This window comes from Trachymyrmex septentrionalis, unplaced genomic scaffold (assembly GCF_001594115.1).
Source record: "Trachymyrmex septentrionalis isolate Tsep2-gDNA-1 unplaced genomic scaffold, Tsep1.0 scaffold75, whole genome shotgun sequence".
Lineage (NCBI taxonomy): Eukaryota > Metazoa > Arthropoda > Insecta > Hymenoptera > Formicidae > Trachymyrmex > Trachymyrmex septentrionalis.
Window position 1 is genome coordinate 1435521 of NW_017305938.1, and position 22462 is coordinate 1457982.

Genomic DNA, 22462 nt, shown 5'->3' on the forward strand with positions numbered 1-22462 from the left:
TAATTAATATTAATATTGCAATATGCGTTAATTTACTGCCTTAATTTTATTAAATTTTTAGAAAATTTAATATTATATATTAGCGTGTTATATATATACGCAAAAGAATAAAATTGTAATTAATCATTGCGTTTAATAAAATTATGAAATGAAAGTAATATAGATAAAGAAAATAACAATAATAAATTCTGTATAATGTAGAGATTAGAAACAATTTAGCCAAATGTTATGCACTTGATAAGCATTAACTAACAATCATTTGATAAATGAATATTCTTCCAGATGATTATTGTGTGAATTTCATCAAATATATGCTCTTGCATTGTTCGATGTGGACATCCACGAAATGATGCGCAAAATTATTGTCAAATAACGCTTGACTAATAGGGAGTAAATAATTGCACGGTGCGATGCTATTTATGAGATAAATTGCTCAAATCACTGCGGTAATCGATAGTTTATTTTTCCTTCTCTCACCATCAGTATTACCATCAGTTTATTTTCCAGCGACCTGCATCTCCACTCGCAAATGCGTTTCACAGCAAACATTTTACACATGTTAAAAATGTTTGCCATTATGTTATTTGACTAACAAATATTTATTTATTGACAAAGGAAAATCCTTCAACTCTTTTCTGGAAAAATTAATATAATACAATAATGTTTTGACAAATTAAAATAATTTAATTAAGTATCTTCGTACTAATATAAAAATGGAAATTTAATTTCCGGGAGAGAGTAAAAATGAATGAAAGATTTGCGATTTTCCGGAGTGAGCTATCACTGTAACGGTATTAACGCGAAAAACGATCCAACGAAGAATGGGAAGCCCCAGCGCGAAAATTACCCGAATTATCTCGAAATAGTGACAGAGAGTTTACGGTGCTGAGATTAATAAGACTGCTTGTTACGGGCGAAGGATCGTGTGTCGAAAAGCGAAAGCTACTAATTCGATTACGGGCTACATACCTGTAGCAGCGAAGAATGTTACGATATTTAATATCCATAACAACTTATTTTCTCGGAAGTTCGATAATAAGCTACTCGCAATTTTCAACAAAGTTTTCCGGATGGAAAACCGTAGCTCCTCGTGTACTTTCCGCTACAATGTTGACGAGTACGACGCGCGGTAAGTAATTTATGCCAGTGGAACTTTTTAATATTAATAAAATAGATAAGTTATTGACAATTTTCTAGCTTTTCCGGTAATACTTTAAAGCAACTTACGGTCTACGCTCGATTAATTAAAAGTCCAAAGAAACATCATATGAAATAGAAAAGAAACAATATCAGGTATCTGACTTTTTAATACTTTTAGATTTTGTCTCTATGTGGGTGTCTGGTTTATATGTTTTTGTAGACTTGTAATTTTCTTATCCTCTTAATTATTTATCATGCGCCGCGCTTGGCGTAAAACTTAAATTCATAATGAAATTTAAATGCAATATTCTCCATTACAACGTTTTCCAAGAAAATTTCTTTTCTTGAATATAATTAAAACTGTGTGTATTTCACTATGTGACGCTTTAATTGCGAACATTACTTTTACGAAACAAATGACTGCGACCCGGTTTATGTATTCTGGAGTTATATTTTAACCTTTAACATAGTGCTGCTCCTATCAAGCATAGCAATATTAAACGGTTCACGCGATCGTTACAATCTTTCTTATTAATACTTGTTGATCCAATTATTCCTGTCGTAAGATATAAATTTATCAACTTGGTTCTTTTCTTAAAATCTCTATTAGCTCCTTTATTACTTCGACAGATTCTTTTCGTAGAATTTTCCCATTTGTGCAACTTTCTCAGGTCTGTTTTTTTTCTTGCAAATTAACGACACACAATTTTTCACAACTACTCGTTCTATGATTCATTTATAATCAAATTTAACGTTTTAATTGCATTGATAAACAAAGTTGTCACATTTAGATCAGAAAGCATGACAAAAGTCAATTTACTTCAGAAGATAATTATTAATCAAAATGATTTCACGTCAAACTGTATTTTCGTTTATTTTGCGTAGTCACAATTTCGATATATCACTTTTTAATAGGTTTTGAATGTCAATGTAATTAAAGATCTTTCATTACAATTACAAGCTTCATTCAAACGTATCGTTATATGTAGAGAGTAATGAGAAATCGGATAATCGAAAATTAATAGCTCAAATTATAACAAAATTATTTCAGTTCGCATTTTGTCGCATTCTAATTAATTTCATAGAGCTATCCATATAAATATAGGAACTTAGGCAAACGGTGTTTTTTAAATATTTGTTTTTAAAAACTCCAGTTCTGAAAAGTTCTTTCTATTTGTGTAAAACCGTTGTATAACTATGTGCGATTTTGTCTGCTAAACGAAGAAAGACATAATAAAAGAGGACGATATAAGTTAATTATCGTAACTCAATATCGTAAATTTCCTCACCGTTTAACTAATATTATAATAATATGCCACGTCGCCATGTTTGTTTTTATCAGCAAAGATGCGACGATCGATACTAGCTAGGAAGGAGAATTGATTTGCATATTTCTTTTCTAAAATAAAGAACAATTTATTAGGAGTGCGATTTAGTTTTGAGAGTTTTTTTTCAGAATTATTTTTCTGATTTATTTAAACAACATATGTAAACGCATTTAATAACTGTCGTATGATTAACATTTAATTCTCTGGCAAGTTTTGAAGTGGGTTGTGCTGAATTTTCGTCCAATAATGCTTGCAAATCTATATTTTCCAGCTTTTGTCGTTACATTGAAATCACCACATTTGAATCGACAGAACCAATATTCATATGTCTTAATTGATGGAGCCAACATCACCATAAATTAGAATGCTATGATCTTCAGTCGCCGTTTTCTTCTGATTAAAAAACAAAAAAGCAACGCATGTCGAAAATGTTCTTTAGGAAGTTCTATTTGTTAAATGATATAAACACGATGTTTACTGCGTTCATTGTTAATAAATATTATGGAGTAATATTGAAGCATTAAGAAATAATAGCTGTGATTGAAATGTTTTCGACAATACTGACATTAGTGCCATCTCTTTCAATATCCTCAAAACTAAATTACATTCCTAATTAATAGAAAAATTTTAGTTTTATAAATAAACTGCAATAATATGTAGATAACTATTTTATATCTATTACGACGAGTATATATCGAGTATTTCTTATAATTTAATCAATTCACAGGAAATGTCCTCATAAATTTTCTCACTGTTTAACTAATAATAATAATCTGCCACGTTGCCACGTTTGTTTTTATCAGCGAAGATGCGACGATCGATACTCGTTGGAAAGGAAGAAGAATCGGCCTGCATATTTCTTTAAAATAAGGGGAACAATTTAAAAATAGAGAAATTTTAGTTTTATAAATATAAACTGTAGTAATAGATAACTGTCTTATAGGGTGACAAGTATATACCGAGTATTTCTTATAATTTAATCAATTAACAGGAAATGTCACATTTTCATGACGTCAAGCGTCTATCCGGACAAACCTCGCGACAGAGAGAACTGTAGAATAAAAAAAAACTCTAAATCAAGTAGCTTATGCAGCAACTGGGACAGAAATTTCTGCAGAAGTATCATTGTCCTGTTTACCCCGTTGTTGGATACTGCTGTTGGATACTTTTAGCAAAAATTCATACGAAAATGTTATCGGACGCGCGTGCATCTCGTTGGAAGCCCATTTGTTACGGTACATTTTCAATATATATATATGATGTTTCTAGACACACAGAGTTCAAGTACCAAAACAGCCTGTTACGCGAGGATCCTAAAACATAAAAACAACAGTATTGTAAAGTCAGTTCTTCTTATTTGCTCTCTGTAGAATCTATTTGCGCGAGAAAATGCATTCGAGAGAGAGTGCATGCCTCCCCGCGTCGTTTCACCTCTCCCCATACTGATCGATTCAATCAACATTTACGTCATCATTCTGTAAACTATCGGATAACCATCTCGACGCGATACCCGGCTGCCGATTACAAGATTAATGCAATTCGCTCGGCGCGAGTCGTCAAGCGGCCGTTTAATTTATTGACGAGACGTAAAAATTCTTTGACGTTACGCTCGAATTTACGCGAAATTATTTAAATTCCGCGTGCGCATATATTATCCCAAGGGAAAAGGAAATTTGACGGGTAAACTTTCTGTATGGAATGATTACGTCTTCGCCCATTGTTCGCGCATTCTGCACCCTCGGTATCTATTTTGTTGGCGAAGCAATTTATACGTTTCGTCTTATTTTACGCGTCAGCCGTGTCATATTGAACGCTATCGTCCCTGTAGCGCTATTATTCATAACGCAGCTGCGAAATAATCTGAGAATATGTGAAAAATATGAGAAAGTAAAAGGGGATGTGTTCCGTACGTATAGAACATCACGTTAGCTATAATCATGCATGATGCAATATTTATGGCAGCTGCGTGTGCTGCACGCATAATTTCACATTAGGAAGATAATGGATAATGGAGATATGTACGTTATACACCACACCAATTACATTATTACGAGATAAATTCATTTAAACTGATCGTATCAAAATCAAACTCGTCTCCTCTTTAAGTTTTCAATTCGTAAAGTATGTACTTCAAAAAATTACATAAAAATGATATAAAATTATAATAATATTATGTAATATAAAATTATATTTTATATTATTTTCATATTTAAAATAAACTTTTAAAATAAAAATGCACTATGAATTAAGAGGTAAAGAGAATGATAATATAATATAAAATTATATTATTCTCGTCAACCTAGTTTATAAACACAATAGAATTTGCAAAAGTTATTTTTATTTCAATAATGTAATACAGAAACACCTGTATTTGGTAATTGCATGAAGATTGTTTCTAAGAAAAAATATGCATTAGTATGGAAAGATAATTATATGTGCGATATGCCTTTTTTTAAACTTTTATAAATTTATAATAATCATTGAATAGAGCAGAGAGATATGGACAGGATAACCAGCGTCGATCAATGTTGCTCGTGAATATGGAAGTTTGCTTAAGTGGCGCACATACACGACAGTGATTCTCGCTAATTCGACGTCACGTCTACGCGTTTAATTTGCAGTTGCGAGACGCATCTCCGCGTTTAGCCGAGTCGCGTAGCATTCAGCTTCCTGACGTTTATTCGTTTTCGCATAAAGTGCATTCTGCACGACGGCAAATTGACGTCGCTGTCGAAAAATTGCCGGCGGTGCGCGGTATGCAATTGGCGTATGTATTTTTCACGAACGTCGTACGTATTTTATCGTTTCAGGCGGCGCTTTTCAGCCCGAATTCTCTGGCCCTATCACCAATCTAACAGTGCCACTCGGGAGGGACGCCACTTTCACGTGTCTGGTGAAACATCTAGGAGGTTACAGGGTACGTTGCATGAAAAGCGACAGCGTGTCTGTGATGTCGTAACGCTCGCTTAACTTCTCGGAGTCTCACTTAACTTCTGAAAAGGAGATGCGGCCTTTAAAAAGTCATATCTACCACCCCTCCCCTTACCCCGCCAAGTTAAACTTTTGCGGTACACACGAACATTTGTTCGAGGCGTGCTGCGTTATAATGTTGATATGGTCCGATAATCATGAAAATCTAGCAGAAATCTCGATATAAAGCAAGTGAAATATTATTAAAAAGACAGCTTAATCGCATCGTTGGGTTCGTTCTGGATGCAATGGAAAAAGTATTAGGAACAGAAATAAATTTAAATATTAAAAAAATAAAGAAACAAAAAAAGAGAGATTAAACGTAACACATAATGGACAGAAATAAGTTACAAGATATAAAGTCTTATCTGCATCCATTAATTGTGCGTTTCACTTAAGGTGGTTTTTTTAGTAAATTGAGTTACTATAGAAATGTTTAATTTTTTTATATAATAAAGTTGCAGTACCGAAATTGACGTGTGCAAAATTCTATAAGTAAGTAACGATGAAATAAGGGAGGAAAATAATGTTGAAAATGAGAATGACTTTTCACGTATAACTTAATGACAGAGCTCGCAGACGCTTTTTTGACTAACTGCACACAAATCTTATCATAGACATTTCTCGAAAACGAAATTATAATAATTTAAAAGATTAAATGGTCAGAAAAAAAGTAACAGATCAACAGCATTCTAGAGAGATATTTACATGCATAAACTTGCATATAAATTTAACCTCGAAAAATAAACATAATCTTATCTTGTTTTTGTTCGGTAAAGATGCTCTTGATTTACTTGATAAATTAAATCAGCTTATTCTAGATTTAGTTTATATTAAAGAAGACTCTGTGAGTCAAAAAACGTCTATAGATTATTTGATATGTTACCTTAATATTAAACACTTGCTATCAAACATCATTGTTGCTCGTTTATTTGATTGTTTTTATAATTAAATTGTTCTGCTGTGCAAATGCTTTGAGCGATATTTATATTCTTTGTTATTATTCAAATCATGCGTATGTTTGTAATTTTAAATAAGCCCTGGTGAGAGACAACCCAAATTTTCGGCACTTTATTGAAAAACCATCTTAATCTCTATTCCTAATTTCTCTTATTTCTCTTAATATTTAATATTTATCCTTAATATCTCTTCTAAAGTACAGTCTTAAATCGTGACATGTTAATATTATCTATATATTCATTTACATCATAATATATCCTAAAAAGAACTGACACATTTCTAGTCCGGAAATTAATTTTTATTTTTTATATAAAATAGAGAGCAAATCCATAACGAGAAAAGAATCCTCGACAAGTACATGAAAAGACATTTAACGCTTTAAATAATCTGTACGATTTTCACAAAAGTCGATCTTGATATCCGCAAAATTCTTATTTAAAAGCGGAAAGAAGTCGAGAGGAATTTTTCCACTCACTTTTCTTCTTTCAAACCGACTACAAAGAACTTTTATCGATACACGTGTCTATAAGATGATTCGAGCGGCCCGGACGATTTCTTTCAACGCATTAACGATAAATTTTATATTACGCCAAGTTAATTTTATATTACGAATCGATTGCGAGCATGATTCACAGTAAAATAATTTGACATAGCATAACGCTCTTAAATTCTACCACAAATTCTCATTTTTACGATGGTATGGAATTAATAATAATAATTTTATATGCATAGCCATATAGTGGGATTATCCATAGTGGGATATCTTTTCCACGCATTATCGTTTCTCTTTGCGCTTTTGCAAATTACATTACGCTACAGTGAGAATCAGTATAACCAGCAACTGCATTACAGTATAACCAGTTGCTTCTAGCCGAAGTACGTACTATTTGTTCGTAGTCGGTCAGATACGATTCAGATGTGTAGACTTGCTCTCGCTATCCATATCTGACGTCCGATGAAATTGTAGAATGGAATACACGATTACGTTTCACATTGACCCGAATTTCTGCCGGCAGTTCAGTGGAGTAGAAGCAAAATATCAACATAACTGAATGTGTAATATATATTCCATTCTCGAATTCATTCGACCGTATTTCCGTTTCGATCTTCATTGCGTGACACAGATTGCGCAATTATTATTACCGTTAATTTAATCGCGCGAAACAATGCGGACATCGATTACGTGTAAATAAACGTCAACGCCTCGCGCCGGTCAAATTAAAATGTGTTTGAAAGCGGGAAATCATAATAATTAAATTTATACGAAACACAATTCGCGATGTGCTTCGGCGGGAAATCTGACGAGCATAGCGTGTCGAAGTCTCTCCATTTATAATTCACTTCTTAAGAGAATTTGAAAGTCAAATTCGAAGAGAATGATTGACTCGCAAGCGACCCATTTTATCGGTGCTGCTTTAAACGATTCTATATCGAGCAACTAAAAAATCTACGACGAGCAATCTTTGATTATTGTAATTGGAATCGACAAATTTCTCATGAAAGGGAAACGTGAATCTTTCATCGTCATTTCTCTCATTTCGAAAATACGACGATCATCGGTATCCTTCTCATGGACGATGAATGTGCAACGATATCCACGCAATCGTGCAATATCGTGCGTACATGCACGGGAATAATGACAAAGCCGCGATGCGGTTGGGCTGCCTTTACATTTCGCTTCTTTTATTACCGATTGAAATGGGCGCGTACGTAGCGTAATTGTGGCTGTAAGAGCGTATGTGCGTGCAATGCGCTCGCCTGCTCGTCGCGTGAAATCGCGGGAGCACCTCGCTCGATTCGGAATATTCCAAGGAAAATGCAAATACCGCCTGGAAGTTTGGCCAAGGGGAATCACGCGTGTCAATCTCTCTCTCTGTGTGTGTGTGTGTGTGTGTGTGTGTGTTTATACGTATGTGTGCACGCACACCTCGGGACAGGCATCCCCCGCATCTGTTTGTATTCCGCAGTCGGGGATGCCTGTGAGGAAATTGCGGCGTCTTCGGCGAAATCCGCGACGCCGTCACCGCGATTTCCGGCACCGACTCTGCCTGCCCCTCCGTTCTCCGTCTCCCTCGCCTATTAAGGCTCCGATCTGGCGATTGATGTTCCAGGTCGGTTGGGTAAAGGCGGACACGAAGGCGATCCAAGCTATACACGACCACGTGATCACGCACAACCAGAGGGTGTCCGTGTCCCATAGCGACCACTCTATATGGAATCTACACATCAAGGGTGTCCAGAAAGAGGACGGCGGCCTTTATATGTGTCAAATCAATACGGATCCCATGAAGAGTCAGGTATATACTGCACTAAACTCCTTTAAATTGCAGATCGATGTAATACGGAATGATCTCATCAATTCAAAATATCATTTTCATCGCGCAAAAAAATACTTTTTCCGCTTCAGCTAGAATTACAGCTGCTTTTTGTGTCTATGGAAAATTATGTATTATATTCGTAGAATTTCTAGCACAAAATTCCAACAATGTATGCGAGACAATTTAGATCTCATAATCAAATTTGAAAATCAAATATAAATCACATAATCGCAGTCATCTGATTGATCGTTACGGAGAGACTTTCTTGATAAATTTGACGAATGGTTGAAACATAAATTCTGTCTCTGTCATCTTTGATTGATTTATTAGATACGTATTTAATGTTGCACTGCTTGCTAGACATTTATTTATTTTAGCCAACTTTTTGTATCTAGATAATTTTTCGCTATAATTATAAGATGATTTTTTTCATTAAATTACCGATTAATTCTCATAATTATTTTGACGACCCAACAAAATTATTTTCAAATCCGCATTTATACAACTAAATTTTAAATATTTCAGCAAAGCCATTCTTTTCATTAAAAAATGGATACTTCCCTCGTTTTCGAACAATGCAAATTTTCATTAAATCATTTATTTGTGGTACCATGTATAGATAACAGAATTGATATTTGTAGATAATAGAATACAAGGATAGATGCAATAGAAAAGTGATGTAGGCTATAAATACGCTGATCACGTGTGAGAAAGGTGACCGGCCTGAAGATTGCGATCAAAATACGAAAGAGCCAATTGGTCTGTCGACATTGCTCGAATAAGACTGTCTATTTGTGATTCTTGAAACATAAATATACTCGAATTATTGAATTTATGCATGATTGACATTGTCTTATTTGAGCTTATCTTTCCTTTTTCTCTACACTTGTATGATTGAAAACTTTGTTTTTTTTTTTTAGAGATTATTTGACAATGCTGCTTTGATATTTTACTTATAAAAAGAAGTTTCGCTAATGTATCTAAAAATTTAGATACATTACAGATACAGATTTGAAAATAATTTTGTTAAATTACTTCGGCTGAAGTAATATTTTTCGCAATGAAATTATTTACAGATTTTAGGATGCTTATCAGCATCAGAATATCAAGATCAATCAAATTCCAGAGAATGGTTTCTTCGATTTAAAGAAATGTTTCTCTAGATGAAGATGCCTATACAACAATATAGTCGAACAACTGCTTGTCAACTTAATTAGTGATATTGCTACTCTAGTTCTGTGACACACATTTTATAAGCCATTAGTAATAAATCAGAAGTCAGAAGCCAGAAATTGACCAATAAGAGTCAATTATTCTTCTTACGTTTGACGGTGATTGGTCAATATTTAACTTCTGGCTTCTGGATTTATTACTAATGGCTTATTCTAGAATGGCCATTAGAATCACGTTTCAAGACTGAAAATAAGTTTGGCGCGCAATTTGAAGAATTGGATGTAGTATATAGATTCACACTGAATTATTTCAATACTAAAGATCCAGCTTGACCATTTATGGCCTTTATTTCCTATTCATTGTGCAATCACATTCAGTCTTATAAGACACTTTGTATTTTTATTAACTTATCAAAATAATTATATAGAAATTGAAGCAAATATGCTGTAAAGTTTTTAACATTCTAGCATCTTGCTTGAATATTTTACACAATTATTTTGATACTTCAATAAAATTTAATTTCAGATCTGTGTCTAAATTTTTAGATACTTCAGCAAAATCGTTGTTCTCTGCACGGAAAAAAACGATTTATTGAAGTATCCAAAAATTTAGGTAAGATACAGATGTGAAAATAACTTTATTGAATCAAAATTATTATATAATAGGAAACTCAAACATAATGAGCATGATGACGCTGTCAAAAGTTTTGATATTCTAGTATCCAGAATTTGAACGTTCTATACAATCTAATAAACTTATCTTCGGATCTGTATCTAACTAAATTTTAGATACTCCAGCAAAACTGTTCTTTTCATGTATCGATTTACTGACAGAGTTACTGACTGCCGACGTATTGCATAAATTAACTGATTCCAACGAAAGTTTTTCCAACAGCGCGGCGTATGCTTCAATTACGAACTTTCTGCCATTCGTTCGAATCAAGAGCGACGTCCATTTCGCTTCTAGTCTCGCACCTCGCACTCGTCGCGGTGTTAATACCGACCAGCGAGTAAATCTAACGAGGCACAAGTTCCGCGAGCGATCGCGGGCATGCGAGAGCGACGACATCGCGGCAACGGCGGTGGAAGTATCGTTAGGAAGTTCCTGCGAGAACGCTTCTAATAGCAGTTCAGCGCCGTTTTAGAAACGCTTGATGCCGCGGAAGGAATGTTCGGAATTTAGTTAGGCGCGGAAACGGTGGTCTATTCGCCGCGTCGAACATTTTCGGTAGTTGCACTCCTCCCTCGCTCATCTAACTGAAATGATCAAATCGATTGTTTTAGAATTCTTTAAAAAAAAAAAAGACCAGAGTTACCAAACGTATTTTTTTCCCAGCAAAAGATTTAAAATATAATAAAGAAAATTCGTCGTAAATTTGTATTTTTCTATTGTTATTTTCTATTGTTTAATATCACAGACAGCCCGATAAAAATTTAAGTGAATAAAAAGTTGTTTATACTTTTCCATATTGTACCTGTATGTTTTCTGATTTCGACACTAAATGCTGATCTCGATACTTTGCCTCGATGTTGTAAGCCTGGATACGTATAATCCTTGTTTGAAATTAACCGTGGTAAACCAACAAACTCGGTGAAATAACTAATTGGGACGGCCCTATCGACTGTATTCAGGTCGATAAAACATGAAAACCGATTTGTCAGCGAACGAAAGGTCACATGATTTCGATGAGGTAAATTCGCCTATCACGTTATGTATATTTTGTTATATATTTTGTAATATCTGATAATGTTATATGCATACGTTATATAAATATGTTACGAAGATTTCATTTAGTGCGTTTGGGCATAATCTATATTCTATATCATAGGATGAACTAAATAACGATATTCTATTGCATTAAGTTTCAGTTATAAATTATACTAGATTTATTTTAATTTTAATATGAAAAATGTGCATTCTGTCGATCCGACAAAAATATGATAAGTTTGATATCAACTTTTACTTGGATGACGATGTAGGATAAAACAGATTCAACGAAACAAAATACAATATTAGTACGAGAAATTATATTATCAATAAAATATATTCTATAAAATGGTAATAAATAAATATTCTACGCTGTTCTACGACAATCGATTTTTAGGGAACGCGACTTCTCGCATTCTTGCCTGAACTTAACTTCGAAGGATAACCGTTTTCCAATAGAGATTTAGTTCATAAAATAACCAGCGAATGTGAATCGTATCTTTAGTGTTTTTTATTTTTAGAATAAAGAAAAATTATTCCGCGCGTCATAATCGATCTCTCAATCAATCAAAAGGAAGAAAAGTTAAATCTTACTAAGAATACTGTCTAAAAACATATCTAACACTTGCCTGTATAATCCAATGAACGTAACGTTCTCGCAATTTTTTAACGTCATCTTGAATACTTTTGTGACCCAGATAAACAAGGACGAAGAATTTGTCAACGTAACGCCAATATATCGTTGATCTTTTTTGCATCGTGGTGAACACCGCGAAAATCGGTGGCGATAAGTTGCCGAACTGCGAGTGAAACAATTAATCGAGTGAACTCGCTGCCAGTGATGCCCGCATCGATAAAGTGCCAAGATGCGCTCGAGTTAATCGATAGTTGCTCAGTTACAATCGGACCGCGTCCCACTTGGCTCACGCAATTAATCATCCCGGCCTCAGTTTGCTAACTATCATTAACATAATCCATTGATGTAATACGCGCGATCGTATTCACATTAGAACATAGGAAATCAGGAATGTATTTCGAGTGCTACATTGCCTCAAACATTCATTTGTAACGCAAAGAAAAGCTTTTTTTTTACTGAAAATTATTGTCTTTCGAATCAGGATACATCCTGAACTTCTTAAAAGAATTTAGAAGTTCTGAAGTTTCAGATTTAAATTTGATTATTGTACGAAAAAAAAACTTTCTGATCACATCTAATTTTGATTAACTGAAATTGCATTAGCTACCTATAACTATGAAGTTTGCTAATACATACAAGGGCTTTGCTGCTGTATCTAATATAAGGACGTGATAGCAAAATACGTCTGTTATAGTCAATTTATTTAGCAACATAAAGTTATCATAGTTATCGAATGTATCCGTGTAAAAAAAATTGTCTCTATCACAGATAAATATGGATTTGCTAAAACTGTACTTGCTACCAAATTGTCTGCTACACAGAAAACGTTTGCTGCAATGATCAATACATCGACGTAATAGCAAAATGCTTGTCTGTTACAATGATAATATTAAGGCCTCACAGCTAATGAAAATTAAACCTCGCAGATACGACGTTGAGTGTCCATATAATATTATTGAATTTAGCTGCCATACCTAATTTTTAGCTGTGGCAGTTAATCTTTTTTTTCCGCGTGGTAGAGAAATATTGATCGACTAATAGTATCCATTTCTACCAAATATTACCTTTGATCTCGGTTTAATTTACTCCTTAGCCTTATCTAATTCTTAGAACTAGAAGAGATAAAAATAAAAAGTAAGTTAAACGGGGAGTGAAGTTTAAATTTACTATTTGTAGAAAAGAGAGAGGGCATAAATGAGCTCCGAAAGCACATAATCTGCCACAAATATTAACACAATAGCTAACCGATGAATGTAATATTGGTTTAATAATCGAGTTTGCTGCTTTATTGATCTATTCACGATAAACATCGCGTATCATTACTGTATTCATGTTTCCGATGAAACTTTCGAGCGACGTGAACGGAGGAGGCAAGAGACCGAAACGAGAGAGAGAGAGAGAGAGAGAGAGAGAGAGAGAGAGGTGGGATCGAAGCGAGAGATCTCAGAAGAGAGAAATCTAAAGCGTTTAAACGGAGGCAGCGACAATCGCTGCAGTCTCGTTTACACATCTCGATACTTTCCGCCGCCTGTAATCGTCGTCGGTGACGCGCGATAGGAAACCACAGGAGTATTAACCGCCTGCCGTCTAGCTGACGTCGGGTATTAGCTGCTGCCGACATAACAATCTGTACAAGTATCGAAGGCATTTCGCCTACCGCGTGCGCGCGGCTGGCAGCCTCGCGCATACTTAACGAGCCCGGGAACTTAACGAGCCGTCCCAGTCAGTTCGGTACCCGTTTATGAACACTGCCTCAAGTAGCGCTTAAATCCTCCTCTCTACCTACCGACCCGTTTCGAGTTACGGCTGCGCATATAGTCTTATCAGAAAAGGATTGGAATATTAAGTCGCGTTTAAAGACTATTATATTATATACGCAGTCAGCCATAGTAATCACCGATAAGGAAACAAAGAGAACGCCTTTAGCTCCGTTCCGCGTCGACTTTTTAAAATGGTTCGTGACTGCTGAAAAATAGCTAAAGGTTAATGCTTTATTCAACCAAGATCGTTATACAAATACTTTTGAATCTATAGTGTTAAATTTAACCTGATTTAAAACAATGGATAAATTTGACACTAGATAGTATTAGTGTAAAATGGGGATATATATTGGGTGGGAGCAGTGGCAACATAAGTTAGATTAAGTTTGACACTATAGATTTAACGCACACGCAAAAAAATATTTTGTTGCTCCAACTATGTAATTATTATTGCTGTTTTTTGTAAAAAACAATGTAGGTTTGCAAGAAAATTTAGATCTCATAATCAAAATATGACTGCTAAATATGAATCACCGTCACAGTCATCTGATTGAACGTTACAGAGAGATTTTCTTGATAAATTTGACAAATCGTTCTGATATAATTTTGTCTCTATCGTCTATATTGATTAGATACAACATATCCAATATAACAGTTACTAGTCATTTATCCATTTTAGCCAATTTTTCGTATCTCAATAATTTTTCGTTCTAACTGCAAAATTATTCTTTGCAGTAAAAAGGACAGTTTTGCTGAAGTATCTAAATAATTTAGCTAGATCTAAAAATAATTTTATTAAAATAATTATGTATTAGAACGCTTAAATTAGTTGCTAGAATGTCAAAAATTTTTACCACATTACTCATCATAATGCGTCCTAAATCTTCTCTTTAAATGGTATTGTTCTCATATTATTGTAATTCTCATTTGTAATTTATCGGCTAAAAAAGACTAAATATAAACGAAACGTATCTTATATATGTACATTAATGGAAAACTGATTTTAATTCTTATGTCTTGATGTTTTAATAAACTAGTTTTGAAAATTAGATTTAATTATTTGTTCATGTATTGACCTTTCTACCACTTTTATTATTTTTCTTTACACACAATCTTACAATCTTAAATTTGAAAATTGACATATTTTCAACATGCTTGAGATTCTTATGTAATTATTTCGATAATCCGACAAAATTATTTTCAGATCTGCATCTAGCAAAATTATTAAATACTTTGACAAAATCGTGCTTTATTTACATTTCTCCCGATGATATACAAATTTACTTAAGTTAAGCAACGATGAGCAATGAGTGCTTTTTATTAGATGATACAAATTAACATAAGTATCTCTTGTTTTGCCTTTGTTATTCATTAAATATCAAGAAAGTTAGAATAGTCCGTGTCGATTTATGCCACCAAATGGAAAGATCCAATCCAAACAACACCGCGACAACGAGCACAAGTCTTTAAAATTAGTACTCTTCTCTTTAAATGCACGACATTACACAGTTAGACGGCAATTAGTCGCGGAAAAATTACGAGCTTTACGAGCGAAGAGAGCCGTAGAGATTTTTCTCGCGGTACGAAAGACGCTTAACGAGCCACTTTAGTTAACGCGCGCCAGTCCTCGCTCGTCCCTCTCGGATAACATTTGCGTTGTCTTATGCGAGACCGGAGTCGACACCGCGATTGTCTGGTTGCTTTAAAGTAACACCTCATCCGCCTCTTGCCGGGCAAAGTGATACGGCACGAGACGCCGCGCCGCTGGAAAGTCGAGATCTAATTTTCCAACATTTCGGATTGAATTCGTGCGAGCCCCGCCCCTACCAGCCGGGAGTTTCCCTCTTTTCGCGAGGAAGAAGGCTGTAATCTTAAATAGTGCGCGTAACATAGCGATGGCTGCTGGTGAGACGGCAGCAGGTGCCTGCTCTCCGATCTCTCTCTCTCTCTCTCTTGTCGTTCTTACTTTACGAGGCACTAAGCTAAATAACGAACGCTCTGTGAGCAACACCGTTGAATGCTCCGGCCAATCGTTCGAGAATTTCTCACGGAAGGAATGAATATACAATAAAAAGTAGCGTGAGAAAAGAGAGGAACAGAATATGCTATATATATAAGAAATAAAAAATTTCTTTCTTGGAAGTAAATCATTTTGCATTAAGATACTGCACATTTTGCTCCACAATCGAATCTATCTCCTAACTAGGTTATATTCTGCGATTATTATTATCTTATTATCTATCAGTAAATAATATCACGTTTCTTCGACTCCATTCTCATATTGCGCCGTGTTTTTGCCTACCTCACGTTTCTCTTTGCTTTCTGACAATGAGACGAACATGGCTCGCCGCGAGCGGTCAAGGTATAGTGATTTTGCCAGGGCATTTCTCGGTTAAATCCGGAAAGAAAGTCGACGTATAGAACTAAGTATAGAAATGCGCGACAGAAATTGTGATGGGAAATATCATATTATAAATATATTATATTATAATTAAATTTTATTATATTTTTTACATATTTAGATATTTCCGTTTTTTATCACTTTATAACATTAAAATTATGATGTATATAATTTAGAAAAAAACACATCCTTCAAATATATTAAAAATTAACTCAGATAACAAAAAGTCCAAATCGAGTCTTTTTAAAATAAGGACATCTTTTTAAAATAAGTTAAGACGTCTTGTATCTCGTTTTGCAGACATGTGTGTTGCGTGGGAGAGTCAAATTTTTCTCTCGTGCATTCATCAGATCGTTAAAGCTTACCCATACAGCACACTAACATTGAATCAATATCTGAGAAACTTTGACATTTATAACATTGCGAACATTGCAGTAACATAGCGAAATGTAGATTCAATGTTGAAGAGATGTTGCAGAAACTTCGGTCCGTTGAAATTGCAATATCTGTGAGACATAAAAAATGTTTCTCATATTAATTAATTCAATTTTATTATTAAAATAAGTATTGTTGATTAACATCATATTCCAGAAAACATACGACAAAATTATATTTGAAAAAAAAACGCTTTCTTTCCATTTGAGAATTAATTTCCTTATTTTTCTAAACGGTCGCCCCATCTTGTACGTCATCCAACCATGTTAAGCTCTGCAATCGTACGGGAACTGCAACTTTGATGATCCACAAATGTTAGTGAATGTATAATTGTGACATAAATATATAGAAAAACCACGAATCGACATCGGACCAGCGAATACAAACAATATTATATGTGCGAGCATTTTGCGGGCGCTGCCGATTCTCGCGTAAACATGTACGTTTAGAAATGAATCTCGTTAAAGGATCAATTTGACACAAGCGATTTAAATTTTCTATTTACATGACATTATATTTTTGTTTGTCTTTTACAAAATAGGTTTCGATATATAATTTATTCAATGTCGTTTCAACATTGCAGCAACATTAACAATCAGTGTGGAAAAATTCAATTTGTGGCTCAATTTATTCAATATTGTTTTTCAACGTTGCAGCATTAACAATCAATGTAGAAGAATCAATATAAATACAACATTGATAAAACATTGACATTTCAACATTCAACATCTCAGCAACATTTTTTCAACGTTCTGTGCTGTATGGGTTGGTTGGTGATCGACGAGAGACAAATTGCCTTCTAAGTAGCTCAACGTTTCCTCCATAAAAGCTTTTCCTTTATTTCAGATCGTTCCTCGTTCCTCTTTCTTCGTTCTATGTGCATATACATATATCAACAGTTAAAACACGACCTTCGCAAAGGATGCCGTCTCGCCTTTCGTAACTATATTTCCTCGCTCGTTGCCGAATACGGCGGCACCCTTCGCGCGTCGCTTATAATTCCGACTGCGTGTCTGATAAAATTTACGTGTATGGAGAGGCGTCGGCTTGCAAGTCGGCATGTGTGTCGTCTTTCTTGAAATTTCGCGTCACTTCTTCAAAGCCATCTACATAATTCCCAGCGCGACGGAAACGCACTGATTTAATCGGGTAATTGAATAGAACCTCACGAAAATACTATGTGTATGACCCTCATGAATGTTTTATTGCTGTAGCAACGATTTTGGAATAAATCATGGGTTCCGTCCGTTTAATATTTATTGTGCTCTAGTTAAAATTAATTACGATTGAATTAACTAATGTTTCAGTTACACGCGCACAGCTGTGATCATTTTTTAAACAATATACATAATTATATTGTATTATCACACTGCAAAATGTTTAATTAAGATCAATCATAATTTTCATTACCGACTTTTATTAAGTATAATCACATTTGTGAAATTGATGTCGCATTGAATGATATTGATTAAAGTACACAGCGATAATTTTTTTTTTATGCATTACCCTCCCCCCCCCACCCGCCTCTTCCAGCGTAACAAATTATTATAAACACTAAGAAGAACATAATTGCTCGCTTTATTTCGTTTACTACTAACTATTTCTAAACAATGTGTGGTTTCTCAATTATACTACAAGCCTGATTATGTTGAATGGAACTGTGCGCGTACATATGGGTTAATAATGATCCTGTGGTTCGAATCTGGCTAACGAGCGATAATGAGTTTCCACGAACGTGTTCTTTGCGAACAGGTTTACCGTATGATGCATTTTGTGAATAGAAATAATTCTGTACATTATTCATAATGTTTACGTCATGCGTTAAAATGCCAATTCTTTGGTTTCTTCATTTTATTTCCCGTATCTTGCTAAATATTTAAGGAGCAAAACTCAATCCCTTGAGTAACATTTTGTTATTTTTAACTTCTATATGTATCAAAATGTAACTCAATCCATTACTGTAGTTAGTTTCAGAGTAAACAACGTCCATATTAATGCATGTTCTTGAGTTCAATTGTTTACTCCATTGTTTTAATTAAATTGACGACATATTGGAACAGTGGGCGACCTACATAATAATTAAAAATAACTCAAATTGGGTATAATTTGGCATTATGAATTTAACAGTGTACTCTTATTTTTATATTGTATTAACACATTTCCAAGAGGTAAACCGCTGAGGTACACCGCATTACGGTGTACAAATTTGGGGCATTACTGGGGTATTACTAAAACATTACTAGTAAAGTTCTATATTAATAAAAGTAGCGCAAAAATCCGCCATATTGGACTCTTACTAACTATACCACACTAATACATACCATACTAATCGCAATAATACTAAGAGCTTATCGGACTACAGACAACTAAGTCTAAAATGGCGGTCGAAATAGCCAATGGGAAAGTTATCGGCATTTCGACTCAGATCAAAGAAATGCGCTACTTTTATTAATATAGAGCTTCAATTACTAGAACGTTAATGGATATTACTAGGGCATTAGTGAACTTAGTGGGCATAAAATTTGGGTATTATTTGGCATTAGTAGGCATTGATGTATACAATTTTGGTCAACGGTTTATCTCTTGCACATTTCCATTTAAACTGTATCAATAATGATTATTGCAAGCACGAAATTTATTTATAAGTTCGTGTATTAAATTAATTTTCTACGTGTCGGAATACTACAATTTCTCGAGAGAGGGAAGAAAATAGGCTATCATAGATAAGAATCACTTCGCAGGAATCGCTTCATGCAATTTGCAGATCTAAAAGCAGATTGACCGATCAATGGAAACGGATTCATTCACCGAATCGCGGCGCGCGGATTGATACAGTTATTTGCAGGCGCATAATAATTAATTTACGGCGGGCGGATGTGGAGGAAGGGAATTTCATAATTCAGTGGCGACACGTACGAGTTTACGCGCTCGGGCACGTGTCTCGCCGCCCTCGTCATCGTCGTCGTCACGTTAGGTGGTAGGTACGCAGTTTGCATTCGTCGGGACTGTTTCTCGAGCGGCACGGGGCGGCGCAGCGGCGCGGCGGCTTGCCAGACAACTCGGTTATAACGATTGAAGTTTCGTCGTGGCGTGGATTACATCCTCGTAATTGCGCGCACACCTCGCGTCTTATGCGAGAGCGGAGAAAGCGGCATCGTACGCGAGAGGGACTTCCTTTAAATCGAGGAAGTGAAACGAGAATTGAGGGGAAGTACGACGAGGAGGGATACGGTGGAGCAGAGGACGACGGGACGGGGAAGAGGTCTTTGCACTCGTACCGACGTACGACCACCGACAAAAGTCCCCGCAGACATTCGAGGAGGTTGATCCACCTTCCCTGCCGCGCGCTCTCTGCTGTCTTCGCTCGCTCGCAAGGAATTATAACGCGATAGCGCCTCCGCGTGTTGATAAACGTCAAATGCGTAGTTGGTGCGAAGCACTTCGTTGAAACGAATTGTTTTGCATTCTGCTATAAAAAAATTTGCCGTGCAGCATTTTAAACATCGATCTGGTTATTTCTAAATAAGGCATGAAGATTATTAACATGCAGCGTACACTGACAAAAAAATGACCAGATTTTAATAAATATTTGTTTCAAAATACGCAATATTTACTAAACGTAAACATGTTTTTTTTTATATTTAAACATAACTTTTTCATTTTGAGTAAATATTTATTTACTGCAAGTAAATATTTTGTTAGTATTATTGAAACAAATATTTATTAAAATTCAACAAATTTTTCTTTTCTTTTTTTTTTTAGTATAGTTTAAACTTATGTCCCAGAAGCTAAAGTCATCTTTCAGACTTGTCGGGGTTATAAATAAATCCCTACTCAATGATTTAGGGATTATATTATTTGGAACTATTTATTATTATAAAAAATAATAAAAGTGTAATCTAATTCTCTCTCTTTTAATTGCATTGAAAATTATATATGTATACTTTCATATTAATAATAAATAAATAAATACGTGAAAGCACACACTGATCAATATAAATGACATCCGATATAAAAAACGATTTTCTTTCTTATTATATTTGATGTACGAATTAAACAAATTTGAACATGTGACTCACGTGTGACTATAACTCACATGATTGTTAGGCTTCGCGGAAGGCAATAATGATTGTGCCGACTGTTAGTTATGATGTTTGGTCGCTACCATGTGTCGTTAATTAACGAAACCTACGACATACACCGGCATCCGTACTAGCAACGGCAGCAGGTTGCACGGCCATAATATGTTACCGGCGTCGAGCTAAAGTATATAGAGCGAGATGCTTGTGAGATTTAGGGACGCTCGCGTTATTCGCTGCCTTATGGCTCTGTACTTTGTAGTCTATTTTAATTTACGAAAAGCAGGGAAAAAAAACCGACGAATAAACTGCCTCCGCGAATTGCTTGTTACGTTCAGAATCGTATCTAATGAATTGGTGACATTATGACGTTGTTTTCCAGGTGTATTTTCCTGGTTATTTAATTAATCTCAAGAAAAAGTCTGAGAAATTCATTTGTTCTCATTAATTCCGCAATTTTATTTTGTGTCTATCTGCCGCGAATAAAAATTGGTTATCTCAATACTATTTCCACAGAAGCACTGTGGGCCGCGACAAGGGAAATAAAGCGAGCTATATGTCATTGTTCTGATTCGCTTGTTGCTATCAACGCCGCATATCGGATGAATCACATTTGCGACGTCGTGTTATTGTATAATGGAAAAAAATATGCTTTTCACAACAAAAAGAGCGTGTTACGATTTTGCAAGGAATATTTTACGTTTCATGTTAGAAATATAATTATTGCCTTGACCGTGCGCGTCTCACGTTTCCTCTCCTGTCATTATCGTAAATTTCGCATATACGTTAATTAAAACGCGCCGTAGCTAGTTGTAAAAAACTTATCGTAAAAAGGTCGCGTAATATTCAGACATAGGCAGCTTCATTTGTATTATTCGGGATTATGCGCAATCTGTAACAAAAAAATTATATTATGTATTCATATTAAGTATAATGTGAATACGAATTTTTAGATAATAATTGAATAAAAGAATAGAAAAGAAATATAATTACAATTATAGTTACAATTATTATCTGTAAAATGATATAATGCTATTAATAAAACAAACTTCAATTTGCTATTATTTGCTGAATGTAAATCATGCTATTTAAATATTAAACGCTGATCTATTTTTTCCAGACAGGTATGCTGTCTATTGTTGTGCCACCTGATTTCGATCCTGAAGCTACATCAAGTGATATGATGGTGGGCGAAGGTGGCCAGGTAAATATCTTCCTTTATTTTTTAATTATATACTATATTTTACCTATAATTTTAATTCTCAATTATCAAAAAAAAAGCTTTTAATTATTAACAATTTAAGAACTGCAACCTTTTTAGTCATAAGAAATAGTATTTATCTTACATTGCTACCTTTTCACAATGAAAAGAATGATTTTGAATTTTGTTGGATTATCAAAATAATTTTTAGTTAAAGTTTAACGCTTTCTATCATATTTACAATGTTCTTTAGCAACAAATTCATTGCGTAATTCATTGCGTGTATTATCTGAAAATGGCTCAATCCAAAAGCCGAAACATGTAATAACTAATGTACCTTTTCGAATTTAAAT

At 34.7% G+C, this 22462-nt stretch overlaps 1 protein-coding gene across 1 annotated transcript in view; it reads left to right on the top strand.

The window, feature by feature from the left end:
* Nucleotides 1–22462, top strand: part of LOC108754049 (lachesin-like) — a 44358-nt gene that overhangs the window by 5532 nt on the left and 16364 nt on the right. Inside the window, exons 2-4 of the mRNA XM_018496079.1 lie at nt 5279–5385; nt 8510–8695; nt 22029–22112. Coding sequence (XP_018351581.1) covers nt 5279–5385; nt 8510–8695; nt 22029–22112 — 377 coding nt within the window. The remainder of the gene's footprint in view (nt 1–5278; nt 5386–8509; nt 8696–22028; nt 22113–22462) is intronic.